This window comes from Telmatherina bonti, assembly GCF_933228915.1.
Source record: "Telmatherina bonti genome assembly, chromosome: 8".
In the NCBI taxonomy this organism is placed as follows: Eukaryota; Metazoa; Chordata; class Actinopteri; order Atheriniformes; family Telmatherinidae; genus Telmatherina; species Telmatherina bonti.
In genome coordinates, this window is record NC_136626.1 from 34,780,366 (window position 1) to 34,795,023 (window position 14,658).

The 14,658-nt window shown below is 43.7% G+C and overlaps 1 protein-coding gene across 1 annotated transcript in view; it reads right to left on the minus strand.

Moving 5' to 3' along the window:
* Positions 1–14,073, minus strand: part of kif1aa (kinesin family member 1Aa) — a 61,159-nt gene extending 47,086 nt beyond the window's left edge. The window contains exons 1-4 of the mRNA XM_079245367.1: positions 14,010–14,073; positions 12,348–12,517; positions 1,570–1,643; positions 1,288–1,470 (exon numbers count right to left, since the gene is read on the minus strand). Of these exons, the coding sequence (XP_079101493.1) occupies positions 1,288–1,470; positions 1,570–1,643; positions 12,348–12,453 (363 nt within the window). The 5' untranslated portion in view covers positions 12,454–12,517; positions 14,010–14,073. The remainder of the gene's footprint in view (positions 1–1,287; positions 1,471–1,569; positions 1,644–12,347; positions 12,518–14,009) is intronic.
* Between the last annotated feature and the right edge of the window lie 585 nt (positions 14,074–14,658).

Here is a 14,658-nt window from a genome sequence, read left to right on the forward strand (position 1 = left end):
TGTTACTGTTTTGCCTGAAATTATTATTCTTCATAATATGAAAAGGCATTTAATTTATCATTATGGTGTTCATAAGAATATTTGATTGTAGTATTGCTAATATGGCGAGGTTTGGTTCAGTGTAGGAGGCTTCGAAAGCTGCATACGCTCAGACATACATACAGGACTTTGATCAAGCCACATCTACAGCAGCTAGGCTAATTAGCTAGCTGCATAAGACTGCCACAAAGCCACAAGTTTACCTGATTAAGACCTCCAAAGTGGCAGGCGACCACGAGGTAATACTTTGCTAACATTTGTATGTTTCTGTTGATTATAAAAGGTGCTTGAAACTACTGTCTTTTATTTCTGTAGTCTTCACGCCGTTTGTTAAGCCACAATAAAGCGCCCGTCTTGTGAAACCGTGCTAGCGTTGTCATTTTGGAGCCACACGTGCTGCACATGCAGATGACATGTGACTATAGACTGTATATAAAAGATGGGCGGAGCCTCTGTGATGTCACCCGTAGGTTTCTGAAGAGCTGAATTGAAGCTCGGTGGGTGGTTCCTACCATCGCCATGTTGGCAGCGTCATGTGTGTCGTCTCGCCCGGAAAATATAAATATGGGCCAAAAGGTGGAGCTGAGAGGGGGGCTGTGAGCTTCATGGTGAATGATTGATATTGAGCGAACTCCGAGCTGCCTGTAGCTAAAAGCTAACCCCGAGAAAACGGGAGCTAACCAGTTAACGGAGGTAAGCGGGCTAAAGCTAAGTCACGTTGTTAAAAACCGCGGTTGTTCTACGTTCTTCTGACTTGAAGCGGGAAATCGGTACCTGTCAATCAAAAGTACACGTCCCTAAATATGCCGAACTTTGAGATTAAATTACTTTTAAACGGGCGAGTTAGAAAAAAATTCAATCCCCCAACAGTTGTCATGAAGGTAAACCTGACTTATAAACCGAAAATGGATTTTTGAACCAGGCTGTAAACATGTTTATTTCTGCTGTGAAGTTGGTCTTTTTAACATGGGAGTCTATGGGGATTCGCTCTGTTTTGGAGCCCCTAGTGGATGAAGGGGGAACTGTAGTTTTATGCACTTTCGCATAGTCTTCACTTTTTACTGCCGGAGGTTGCCGCTTGCATGCGACACGCATGAAAATCTTCCAAAACCACTTTTCCAAATGTGTCACATGTGCAACACGTGCAAATCTTCCATAACCACATGAGATCCATATGTGGCCCACATGAACATGTTTCCACACGTGCTCTCATGCATGTTTGTGCGGTTAAGAGTCGTGTTACGCTACCAGTGGAATGATGCCCTGCTGGTCCTTGACGTCCTGCTTCCCCATCATTGTGTACGACTTGCCAGCACCTGTCTGACCGTACGCAAAGATGCAGACGTTGTAGCCTTCAAAGGCGTGAAGCAACATTTCTTCTCCGATGTCCTTGTAGACTCGCATCTGAGAGGCATAGTTGACGTCTTCGGGCTGCGGACAGAGATCAGTAACGTAAACATGGCGAGGATGTCACAAAGCAGAGCGATGTCATGCAAACGTATGAGCATGTTGTGGTGAGGAATGAGTTACCGAGGTGTGCGACCAGTAGGAGTAATCAAAGTTGAAGCTCTTGTTGTCTTTGGCCTGCTTGGGGTTGATGATGGCTGAAAGACAAGGACAAGGTACATGGGTCAGAGGGAGGATGCGCACCCCCCATGTGAAACTGTATCTGAGCTGCGCCACCAGCAGAGCCAGAAGGCCGTCGTTGCCTCATCTTTCTGCATCTACGCTGTTTAAAGCCTCGGCTTGGATTTAAAATATTCACACTGCAAGAAAAAAGGTGCTTTAAGCAGAATAATTAAATAAAAATGAAAGATTACTTTATTCAAACACAGTTTGTGTTATTTTGGATGCTTTGAATATTTTGCAAACAGAAGCAAAAAACATTTATTTTCTATAAAGTTACACGTTTCCATCATTAACATGAGACAATGAACAGACTGGTTGCTGATCGCTGATGGTCGTGCACTTTGTTTGCCAGGAACACATAAAAACAAAGTAAAACATCTGCAGGTGGTCCCACAAGGCTGTTCCAACCCTTACAAAGCACAAAACCCAAAGAAAATCTGTTTGCTTCTCCTATTTCCAGCTGAAAAGGACATTTTGTCAACTGCTCAGTCGTTTTGGGACGACCCAAAGTTTACCACGTTCAGCTTCAGCTCATCATGAAACAAGTTTTACTGGACTTTATCAGGTTCAGCTTTCCTTTTTTCCACCTCTTGCACGTCTTTTTATATGTTTCATTACTGAACTTAAATCACAAAACTCCGTATGGCCAGTTCCAAAGAGAGCTGTCATGTCTACTTATCAGGAAATACTTTAATTACTACCATAAAACAAGTTATTGATCATGTATCTGTTGATGTATAGCAGTCAGTGTTTCCCTTTTGCTGCACAGATGAAACTTTTGTTAAATACCAGTCTGCTTAGTCAGATTTCTGCAAAGAGCAATGATAACGCATGCAGAGCAAAGAAATGAAAGCCCTCCATGTCTGAACTGACCTCACATCAGATACAAAGGCTTCGCACCCCCCCCCCCCCCCTTGCAAATGAGACCGAGGTGCATAAAGACGGTGGATGAACTGGAACTCTAGATCTCTGAGGTAAAGTCTGGCTGAATTAGTTTATTTGTGAAGTGAAGAGTTTTTTTTTTAAAGCATTTATTTATTTATTTATTGCATTATTTCTTATAATTATTATTACATCATTTATTATTTATGCTTTTTTTTTTGCGCATCTGGAACCATTTTTGCTCTCAAAGCAGTTTCATCAAATCATAAATGCCTGAATTTATATACTGTTATATAAAATGGTATGAATACATAATAAAATAAAATAAAATAAAATAAAATAAAATAAACCAAAAAATAAAATAAAATAGAATAGAAGTTTAAAAAAGTAGAAATTAAATTTTTTTAAAAATAAGTTACTAAAATAAAATTTCAAAAACATCACATCAATTGTACAATAATAATAATAATAATCATATTATTATTATTATTATTATTATTATTATTATTAATAATAATAATAATAATAATAATAATAACAAATTTAGTTTTTCCCAAAGTGTTTGTGTTTCTTTCTGGCGGTACACTAATTATTTAATTATTCAGCAGACTGGAGATGCTTTGCCCTACAGCCCCTGTTGGTGAGCTCTCCCAGTAAAAACAGACTGGATCTAACGTGGTGATAACAGCAATAAAAAGCTTCCTCTGCGCTGCCAGAACTCCGGACCATTTTCTCTCCTAATGCAGTCGTGGTCGATAGTAAAGGAGGAAGTCTGGAGCTAAGTGCCGTCTGAAGGACATGCTACCATCTCCTTCCTGCACCGCTGCCATGTTTCCAGCCTATGAAATGTAGGCCAGTATGACACACGAAGGTTTTGTATTTCAGGTCCATTCTCAGCCTGACAAAGAGTAAAGACTTCATTTATTGGCTGCGAATGTCCCTCTACTCTGGATGGAAGAAGACACCGAAGTCAACCAACGCGGGAAGTTCCTGCTAACCACAGCAGCCTGAATCGTAATGTAACATGGCATCATCATTAGAAATTCCAGTCAGACGTAAACGTCAGCTTCAAACAGGATGAGCAACCAGCATTAATTATAACATTACGTAATTTATTAATAGCTCCATTCATCAGAGAGATGAAGCAGAGACGTCATCCCCGTTACCAGTTATCACCAGGCTGGACTGCTCTTATCTGGGAATAAATGCTTTTACAGAATTTGCACCAGTTCCAGTTGTGTTCAATAAAGAAGGAGTAAATCTTCATAAATGACTCTTCTGTCCATGTTGTGACTCAGAGGAAATCCATCAGATAATTACATTTAAAAGGAGAGACGGATTACTTCGCCAAACGCCTGAGTAAGAAGCAGCAGTGTGACATCCTGTGGATGCTTAGTCATCTGATGGTGGTGTGATTGATTCACCCTACACAAGCCCCCCCCCCCCCCCTCGCCCCTTCTCCTGCAGAAAAGCAGAAGCTTTTGCAGTTAAAAAAAAGGTGATTACTTCAGAACAGCGGGACGTATTTGAAGGTGGCTGTCCAACACGGAGCAGAGCTGCCCGCTAACCTCAACTAGATGATGCTTTTTCCATCGCTTTAAAGCACACACAGCACCCCCCCCCCCCCCCCCCCATTTTACTACCCGTTTTCTTGCTTTATGATGGAAAGGCTCTTCAGTTGCTAGGTGTTGAGTTGACAGATGATGCCAGGTGTGGAAGTCAGGCGTAATCAGACAGTTATTTTCAGCTGGGCTGCAGCGGTAATAAAGTGCTGTCCAGGCGTTTCTGGGGAGGGACACCTCGTCGGGCATCGTGCCTTACTTGCATGACCTCATATGTGATGGTTTTTCTTTCCTGCTTTGGGATTATTGGTGGAAATCTTGACTCCAGCCATAATCCAGCATGTTTATATCATTTCTACTAATTTTGGCTCATTTTTACTCCCGTTCTGTGTTCAGATTCCCATCGTTCTGGATCAGACGACGTGGAAGGATTCTGTCTGCAGAGACGGATCCAAGCTGGATTTTAGACATTTAGACATTGACTTGAGAAAATTTGCTGAATCAGTAGTTAGTGTGGACAGCAATTTGTGTGTATAATTTTGATGCTAGGTACAACAGATATGCGGATCCTACAACCACTTCAACATTTGCAAATCTTTCACGGGATTTGCCGTCATATAAGCAAACTTACACACGAGCTGACTTCTGTGTGAAGGGCCGCTTTGGCCCCGTGTTTCAACCAAGCCTGGCAGCACCAGTCAAAACAGCTGTCAGCTTGAAGATAAGAACAGTCAAAGCTGAAACAGGCCTTGAACAGAACATTCAGTTTTATGTATGAACCTACTAAAGCAAGCTTTCTGAACTACTCTAAACTATGCAGAATATATATTCTGTACTACATAAAAGAAGCTTAATAAAGGAGTAACATATTAAAACTACACTATGTGCATAATTTCCACCACAACATCATACGGGACCTTGCAGGAATAAATGTCCTTGTCGTCACTAAGTGCACTGAAACCCGAACATGTGGAAGGTGTTTTTGCAACAGCGGCAGAGGAACGTCCGTCTGCAACATTCACACCGTGTGTGGCACATGAGGGTGGCGAGAAGGCAAGAATATGCTATTTATACAGCTGGGGTGTCCAGCTCCTGCAGGTTTTCCATGCATCCCTGCTCCAACACACCTGACTCAAACGAATCAGTCATTGGCTGTTGGATCCATGCAATGGAAGCAGGTGTGTTGGAGCAGGGATGCATGGAAAACCTGCAGGATTGTGGCCCTTAAGGACTGAAGCTGGACCTCGCATGTCATAGTCATGACAATCTACAGTATTCAGGCTAAAACTACTAGTTAGAAGTCATAACCAGCTTAGTGTCTTCAGACTCTACTATGTGTGTGTGTGCGTGTGTGTGTGTGTGTGTGTGTGTGTGTGTGTGTGGTTTTCTCCCAGACTCCAAAGACACAGATGTCCTTCATCAAGCCATCACACCAGCAGTGTGTCTGTCCGGGCCCATCCAGCATTCCACGCCAGACTGTTAACAAAGCGGGATCTGAGATATTCTGTCTGTCCATCGTTTCCTGTTTAATGTGTGAATTATTTTCCAGGAGAATCCCGTCTGATCCGTCTTTGATCCCCAAGTTGTTGGAACAACCTGGTCAACCGCAGCTGCATCCACCAGAGGTCATGACCTCCATTCACCGGTCTGCCTGCCTGCAACTCAACCAGCTTCTCTTCAGTACAGTTTGTGTCTCAGCTCCAGATCCCCGTCTGCTCTTTGGGTCGGTAACCTTTGTGACACTCAGATCAGGTCTCTTCTCCTGCTGCAGACGTCTCCTGCGAGTTTGTTTTCCAGCTTTGTGTTGCAGCCACTTGTAGACCTGATCAAAATGTTTGTATCTCTGCTGCAACGCTCTTTACTCAGACTTCTGCAAAGAGGCCCTGTCCTGTTTGTTCGTGCAGAACTGCAGCGTTAGGAAGAAATGGGATTTTTGACCCCATGTCCGAAGCGCCCCCAGGAGTTGTGTGGTCCTCTGAGTCATTTTATTTATTTTAATTTATTTTTACCCACTCATTTCAAGTATCTTATCATTTTACTTGTTTTATTGAAAGTTATTGAACACTTAGTTTTTGTTTCTGTATTTTATGCATGGATGTTGCATTTATAGATAAGCTGGAGTTTTTATTCTACTGAAACTCTTTTAGGGCTGCATGGTGGCACAGTGGTTAGTACTGTGGCTTCATAGCAAGAAAGTCACTGGTTTGATCCTTGGCTAGGGCGGGGTTGGGACAGTGGCCTTTCTGTGTGGAGTTTGCATGTTCTGTATGCGTGGATTCTCTCCAGGTACTCTGGCTTCCTCCCATGGTTCAAAGACATGCATGTTAGGTTAATTGGGTACTTTAAATTTCCTGTGAGTGATTGTTTGTCTCTGTGTGGCCCTGTGATGGACTGGCAAGCTGTCCAGGGTGTACCCTGCCTTTCACCCAAAGACTGCTGGGAGAGACTCCAGCTTCCCCACAACCCTTCATCAGATTAAGCGGTTCGGAAAATGAATGAATGAAACTCTTTTAATTTGACTTGAGACATGAGTGGAAGGAAACTCATCTGTTATATCAGCTGATCAGTCTGATTGATCAGCTGCTGTGTGACATCATCCTGCTATCAGAGATCTGGAAGCACTGATGGTGTACAAGATGGTAATTAAATCAAATCTTCCTTCAGTGCGATCAGTAAAATCCAACAACAGACCACAGCTTTATGAAGATGTTCACAAGTTCAGGGAGTTCTCGTAGCTTGCATCATCACAGCGTGACCTCATCACAGTGTGACCTCATCACAGTGTGACTTCATCACAGTGTGACTTCATCACAGTGTGACTTCATCACAGCGTGACCTCATCACAGCGTGACCTCATCACAGCGTGACCTCATCACAGCGTGACCTCATCACAGCGTGACCTCATCACAGCGTGACCTCATCACAATGTGACCTCATCAGTGTGACCTCATCACAGCGTGACCTCATCACAATGTGACCTCATCAGTGTGACCTCATCACAGTGTGACCTCATCACAGCGTGACCTCATCACAGTGTGACCTCATCACAGCGTGACCTCATCACAGTGTGACCTCATCACAGCGTGACCTCATCACAATGTGACCTCATCAGTGTGACCTCATCACAGCGTGACCTCATCACAGCGTGACCTCATCACAGTGTGACCTCATCACAGTGTGACCTCATCACAATGTGACCTCATCAGTGCGACCTCATCACAGCGTGACCTCATCACAGCGTGATCTCATCACAGCGTGATCTCATCACAGCGTGATCTCATCACAGTGTGACCTCATCACAGCGTGATCTCATCACAGCGTGACCTCATCACAATGTGACCTCATCAGTGTGACCTCATCACAGTGTGACCTCATCACAGCGTGACCTCATCACAGTGTGACCTCATCACAGTGTGACCTCATCACAATGTGACCTCATCAGTGTGACCTCATCACAGTGTGACCTCATCACAGCGTGATCTCATCACAGCGTGACCTCATCACAATGTGACCTCATCAGTGTGACCTCATCACAGTGTGACCTCATCACAGCGTGACCTCATCACAGTGAGAAACGCTCCTTCCTGCAGATTGCAGCGTCTGCGGATAGTAAAGTCATAAATGCTACTTTTTAAATGCAGTAACTAGAAAAGTAATCGCATTACAATTTATAGAAGTGACTATTAATAAGTAACTAAGTACTTTCTTTGAGGAATGGTCCCTACCCCCCCTCACACACACACACACACACACACACACACACTGTAGACCATATTCTGTAACACTCAGACCAACAACATGCCACATTCAGTCATATAAATCTCCTTTCTTCCTCTGGTCGGACTTCAGCAAGTCGTCTTCATCGTGTCTACATGACCAGATGCTGCCGCGTGATTGGCTGGTTAGATAACAAGCAGTTAAACATGAGAACCAGATGGAGCGGCTGTTATATAGGTGTTTGTATATCATGTCTTCCAGGTGACAAACGTCCATCTCCGGTCATCAGGAATGGTTTCCCTACACATTTATTTCTGTGGCAGTTTGATGAAAGCTGCCGTGCTTCTTATTTTCAGCATCCTGTTAAGGTGCAGTCCATGTTTGTCTTCGTCATGGCTGCTGGGGCTTCATAACTGTGACTGAGTGATCCCGCTCAGGCTTTCACGGGTGACCTGTCCCAGTCAATAGAGGAGGAAATGTGGCTGCGTCAGCAGGTCGGGCGGGGATGTGAACCCACTGACAGCCACCGGAGGACAGCCACATACATGCTATAGTCAGCAGCTCCGAGCTGCCTCTTGATTTCTATCCGAGTTTCTGAAGCACAGCTAAGAGACAAGATGCACTTCTGCATGAAAACCCCGTCGCGAAGAGGGTCAACAGTTTTGCTAAAACAGAAGCAGCATGAATCGGAGCTGAGACTGAATGAGGAATATCAAACTAAACTGACTTATGGTTGTGACCTTCGCTGGTCACTGCATTTCACACTAAATCCTCTGCATTCAGGAAGCACCGAGCTTATCTGAGGATCGCATTAATGCAACATATAATTCAACTTTCAATTCAGCTTTATTTGTATAGCGCCAGTTCACAACAATGTTGTCACAGGACACTTTACATATACAAATCACAATGCACATCATTTCCAGCCAATTCATACATATCCTATAATAGAAACCAACTGATTGCACCGAGTCATGACTTAGATCCAATCCCCCATCCTGAGCTGCACGCGGCGACAGTGGGAAGAAAAAAGGAAAGTAATTAGTTACTCATATAAGAGCAAAAAAGTAGCCAAAGTGGGTGTGAAGGTGGTCAAGCTCTCAGAAAACACTCCAACAGAGTTTTACTGATGTGTTTACAGACGTCACGGTGATATGTGGTGCACCTATCCCCAACTTCCTGTTAAAAGGGAGTTTTTTCCTTCCCACTGTCGCCATGTGCCCCCTCAGGATGGGAGATTGAGATGGAGCCTCCAACTCAATCTGTTGGTTTCCTTATAAAGGTTATTATGAATTGGCTTTCATTATGAAAGTTTTAAAATCTTTACTCTGACTTCCAGTCAATCACAGGATAGATTTCAAAACCCTGCTGATTGTTTACAATTCCCAGAATACATCTGTGATATGTTCAGAGAATATAAACCAAGCAGAGCTCTTCGATCCAAAGACTCAGGTCCACTAGTCCAGACCAGAGTTCAGACCAGACACCAGACCAGAGTTTAGCTGTTACGCTGCAAACAAGTGGAATAATCTGCCAGTGGAGATTAAACTTTCACCAAATGTAGAAACTTCTAAATCCAGGTTAAAAACATTTCTTTTCTCATGCGCCTATGCATGACATCTGCACAGTAACTTTTACTTAATTCTGCTTTTAATTTATAATTTTATTATGATTTTCCTATTTGTATTTTCTTTTATGCTTTTTTTTTGTAATGCTTTTAATGTTTCATGTAAAGCACTTTGAATTGTCCTGTACATGAAAGGTGCTATACAGATAAACTTGCCTTCCCTTTGTGGTTTTTTTTTCTCCTGTCTGTAAAGCGTCTTGAGATGGCATTGCCATGATTTGACGCTATATAAATAAAGTTGAACTGAACTGAACTTCCCTGCAGCAAAACCAGAAAAGTTTGCATCTTCTAGCTGTCTACAGAGAGAGCCGTGACACTTCCAGGTCTGCCCCTTGCATCTTAATTCCGTCCAGCGTGGGAGTGGGTGAGGAGGGAGCAGCGCGAGTATTGGAGAGCACAAAGCAGCGCCAGAGATACACAAAAAGCCCAGAACTCCTTATTCTTCTCCTTTTCTTCAGTCAAGACTACAAAAACACAAGAGGGGCATTTATACCCCTCTCCTCTGCCCTTCTCCAGACACTCCAGCCAATGGGCTTCTCCATGACATCAGCCTGCTCATATCCTGCAGCCCACATCCAGAGCTATTGACTGCTTGCAAGGGAACAATCTGCTCTGGCTGTTTCACTGAAGGCATCTCTGTGAGTCTGAACAAACCCAAGTTCACAAACAATTCACTTTTATTTCAGGATTTTATTAGAAATGAGAAGAGCTGTTTCTATTCTCTTCACTTCTTTCTCAGTAAAACCTTTTCTATCATTAGATATCGTCATACATCAGATTATTAAATGTCAAAAGATTTGACTTTACTAACCAGAAGAACATCCGTTCCCGGTGGACTAAAACACCTCTGATGTGAGTTTACAGTGAAGGAGGAGGCGGAGGAAGATGTCACAGAGCTGGCGTCGTTTAAATAAGCATTTGATCAGAAACTATGAACAGAAATAGAAAAGCCCATAAAGGCCACCTCGCTTGTTTTCTAGTCACCCATGACACGAGCAGGGAGGAGGGAGATGGCTAAATTAGGCCAAACGGTAAATATTTCAGGACGTTTCATTCATTATTGACGAATGGCTTTACCTTGCAAAGCAGACCAACATATCGAGTGTCTTTCCAGTCTCATCGCCCGCGCTCTGTAAAATCTATGGATGTAAGGCGCTCGAGCTCGTCTTTAACCCCTTCACACCTCAACTTGTTTACAGTTATACAAAAACAAATACACTAAAAAGAAATATGGGAAAAAGAATACTGGATTAAAATAAAATACATTTAATTATTAAATAAATAAATCTATGTAATAATAAAACATGTAAACATAAATAGCCCCACTTTGATTCTTTAGCTTTTAACACTGCGTGACGTGTTTGGTCTTTTATTTATTTTGTTTGTTTTAGTTATTTCATCAGGTATATTTTATTGTAAATTGTTTTACTTATTCTTAATATTTTAATGATATTTTTATTTTATTTTTTTCATTTAACGTTTACTTTGTGATATTTGACTCTGTGCAGCACGTTGGAGACGTTCTGCTTTTAAAATCTGCTTTACATGGAGTGGATTGGATATGAAAACTCATAAAAAACACCTGAATGAAATGAAAATAAATACAGTTTTTAAAAAGACCTAATTTGTTGCAACAACCGTTGTAGTTTCTTCTCTTTCGGCTTTTCCCCCTGAAGCGGTCGCCACAGCGAATCATCGGCTTCCAGCTACCGAGTCAGGAAGCTAAATTCGCACGCCGTGCTTTGGCACATTTTATGCCGGATGCCGTTGCATCAAGACGGGATTCCTCTGCCTTATCCAGGCTTCGGACTGAAAGAGGAGAACAGGTGGGGCTGCAGCGTAGGTGGCGACGCAGGAATCAAACCGCCAAACTTTAGATCTTAGCCACCATTTGTTGCAATAATCATGATGTGTGAATAAAAACTAATAAAGTGATGTAGTTTTAATCAAGTAAAAAATCATATTTCTTCCTAATTTCTCCAAAGAAAGAGCAGAACAGTCCGAAGTCGCTCCTGGAGGACCGCTGTCCTGCAGGTTTTCACAGCATCCCTGCTCCAACACAAACTAAATGGATCCAACAGCTTATGAAGTGTGTTGGAGCAGGGATACATGGAAAACCTGCAGGACTACAGCCTTTGAGGACCAGATCTGGACACCTTTGGAGAAATCTTAATCAGAAAATGTTGAATAAGGAGCCATTTTTTAATCCGGCTTACATGACAACAGGCCGCATCCTAAATAAACGGCCCATCAAATTTGTTGGGGATTATGTCACCTGCGCAGCCCAAAGACGACAGAAGGGTTTAGCAGCTCGGAACAGTAAAACGGAAGACTGTCTTTATTTCCTCAGCTTTGGCCTTGGCTTAGACCCTGCTGGTGCTGCAGAGATCTGCAGAGTAATCCTGTGTATGGAGAGGTCAGAGGTCAGCATGAGGGGCAGAGCAGCTGGAAAAAGTTGAGCTCAAGCTGATTGGGAGAAGGATCCTCCAGCTCACCCAAACATGTGACTGCTGGGATATTTGCTGTGAAATCTGCATCCTGGTATGCAAATAGGAGCTACTTAATCACTTCCCATCTACTTAAACATATCGGCAGCCTAACCGAGTCACGGCTCACAGCGGGCTCACAGGACGAGGAGTCTGAGGTGTTCATCCAGCCTCTAAATGCTCCAGAATGCAATTTAACGGCATCTTTGGGAAGTAAATCCAGTTTACAAAGACCCCACTCCACAACACACACATCCCAGAGGATCTATTGCTAATGTCCTTATACTAAACCCTCATAGATCTTTAGGCGGCCCGAGGAGGATCTTTACAGGTGATGTATGTAGATCATTTGGCAGAGCGGCCGACATCCACCCTGTCGGGCAGTAAAGAGGCTGGAGGACTTACTGGTTGTGTTTCCGGACATCTGGATGATGCATTTGCTTTCTTTTCCAATCTCTCGTGAATTGAAGGGGCGGACTCTCACCGCCACCTTCACAGAAGCCCCCGCCATGGCGCTGTCCTCTTAGCACCTCTGGATGCCTTCTTTAGTGCCCAGGTGTGGGGCCTGTAGGTCTCTAGAAGGTGGAGGAAGTAGATCTTAATTAATATAAACAACATTTTGAACATGATGAAGCAGTATGATCTATCACATCATGCCGCGTTACAAAACCAACATTTCGAAAAGAAATAAAAGAACATTTCTTGCGGATGATGCAATGAGGACAATAGAAAAGGGCAGGGCTGCGGCGTAAAAAGGCCGTGCACGGTCAGCGGTAGCCAAGGGAGATGGATAATAAAGCTGGCTGTAACAAAAGAAGTGCAGCAGCAGCTAAATGTCAGGATATTTCTCTGGATGACAATGGCACTGAAACCAGCCCCAAATCCGGGACCTGGCTCCGGGCAGCAGCCCCGTCTCATGCCATTCTCCTAAAACACCACAAGTTAACATTACAATGCCATGGAGGCTGTTTCCAAAGCCATCAACCATGACTCATCATTAAAATCCATTCATGTTTTCATTAAAATGCCATCCATGGAGCTGTCGTTGCTGCAGGTCTAACAATCCCAGACTGCAGCTAATCACCATGATTGGGCTGATTTATCTGATTTAATTCATGCACAAGCTTTGAGCTGATGCTGGATTTTCTCACAGGACTGAAAGGGTCGGTTTGTAACTGAGATGTCATCTCAGTGTAAATGTGCTGTGTCACTCTGTCAATCACCAGCCCCCGAGCTGATTCCTTTACTTACACAAATACTATCCTACCAGGACGTGTTGATAGATGGAAGATTGGTCATAAATGATAAATGATCCTGCTTTCTGCATCCAAACTGACCTAATGTAGGGTTTAATTCATATTTTAGTATTCAGTACTGTGAAGCAGTATCTGGCCTGTAAAAATGGTCCTTAAATACACCTAAATTCCTCATCCATGATCTGCTCCCAGCAGCTCAGACCCAATCAGCTGATGGTGCAGCTCAGCTGGGCGGCCACCATTTTCCCAGTAACACAAGCTAACATGGAACTACTGGAAGATGACAACTATTTAACACAATTCAACCTCATTAAATCTGAGCATTACACAATTTAAAGCTCATTTTTGTCCATTTGTGATTTCTGCACCATACTTTCCTTAAACCACGACTTAAACCACGCGGATTTAAAGGTCTAAATGAGCCTAAAAGTACAAACACAAGCCTGCATGAGCCTGTTGGAAATAACATCCACCTTGCGTCATTTTGAGACATCATGAAATCATATTTAAAGCAGCACCTCTTCTGTTATTTGCCTTTACTTGTCCTCTGGCTGGAACAAGTCAAACGCGGCTTATTTAGTGTTAATATGGAATAAAACAGACGTAATGGAGGAATATGACACCGCAGGAGCTGTCACTCATAAACTTGGTGTCATTGAGCTGTTTCCATCAGCCGCACCCTTTGCACATCTCTCTGGAGGTTCCATACTGGGCTGGATGCGTCTGTCCCTGCTTTTACCAGTAATGATGATGATGATGATGATGATGATGAGGAAGGCAGCTGGAAATGGATGAATAAACAGCCTCTTACCTGGCTGCTGCTTGTGACGTGTCGCTTGTCGTGCTTGTGGTTAAACGTCCGAGGCCACCTCTTGGTCCTGGTCCTGGTCCTGGTCCTGGTCCTGGCAGCTTCTCGCGCTGAGGAGGAAGACGCTGAATGTCCGCCCTGCCGCCCCCCCTAACTGCCCACCCCTCCGCCCAGCATCGCCTTGTCGGAGAGCAGTGAAGGTGGCAGGTGGTCAGCCGCTTTCCCCTCCTTTCTTTCCTCTCCCACCCTAAACCGAAGCGGTCAAAATGGCTCTGTTGTCTCCCAGTCTTTGGCAAGGATGCTCGAGCTCCACTGAGCCGGTGACGTCACCGCCGAGGGAGGAAGCATCAATGCAGTAAGAGAGGTAGAGGAGGAGGGGTGTGTGTGTGAGTGTGTGTGTGTGTGTGTGTGTGTGTGTGTGTGTGTGTGTGTGTGTGTGAGGGGAGGATTAGGATCCTGCTTAACACGCAGAAAAGCTGCTGTAAAGCAATCCTTTTTATTTAGAGTTTAAAAAAACAACAGATGACACAAAGAAACGTTTGTTTTTCCCGGGAAAACTGCGTGTTTTGGGAGCGCGAGGTGTCGTGCCATGGAGCTGCATGATGTCTGGATAAGTTTTATTGGGTCAAAGCAGGGACACCATCCTGACAGG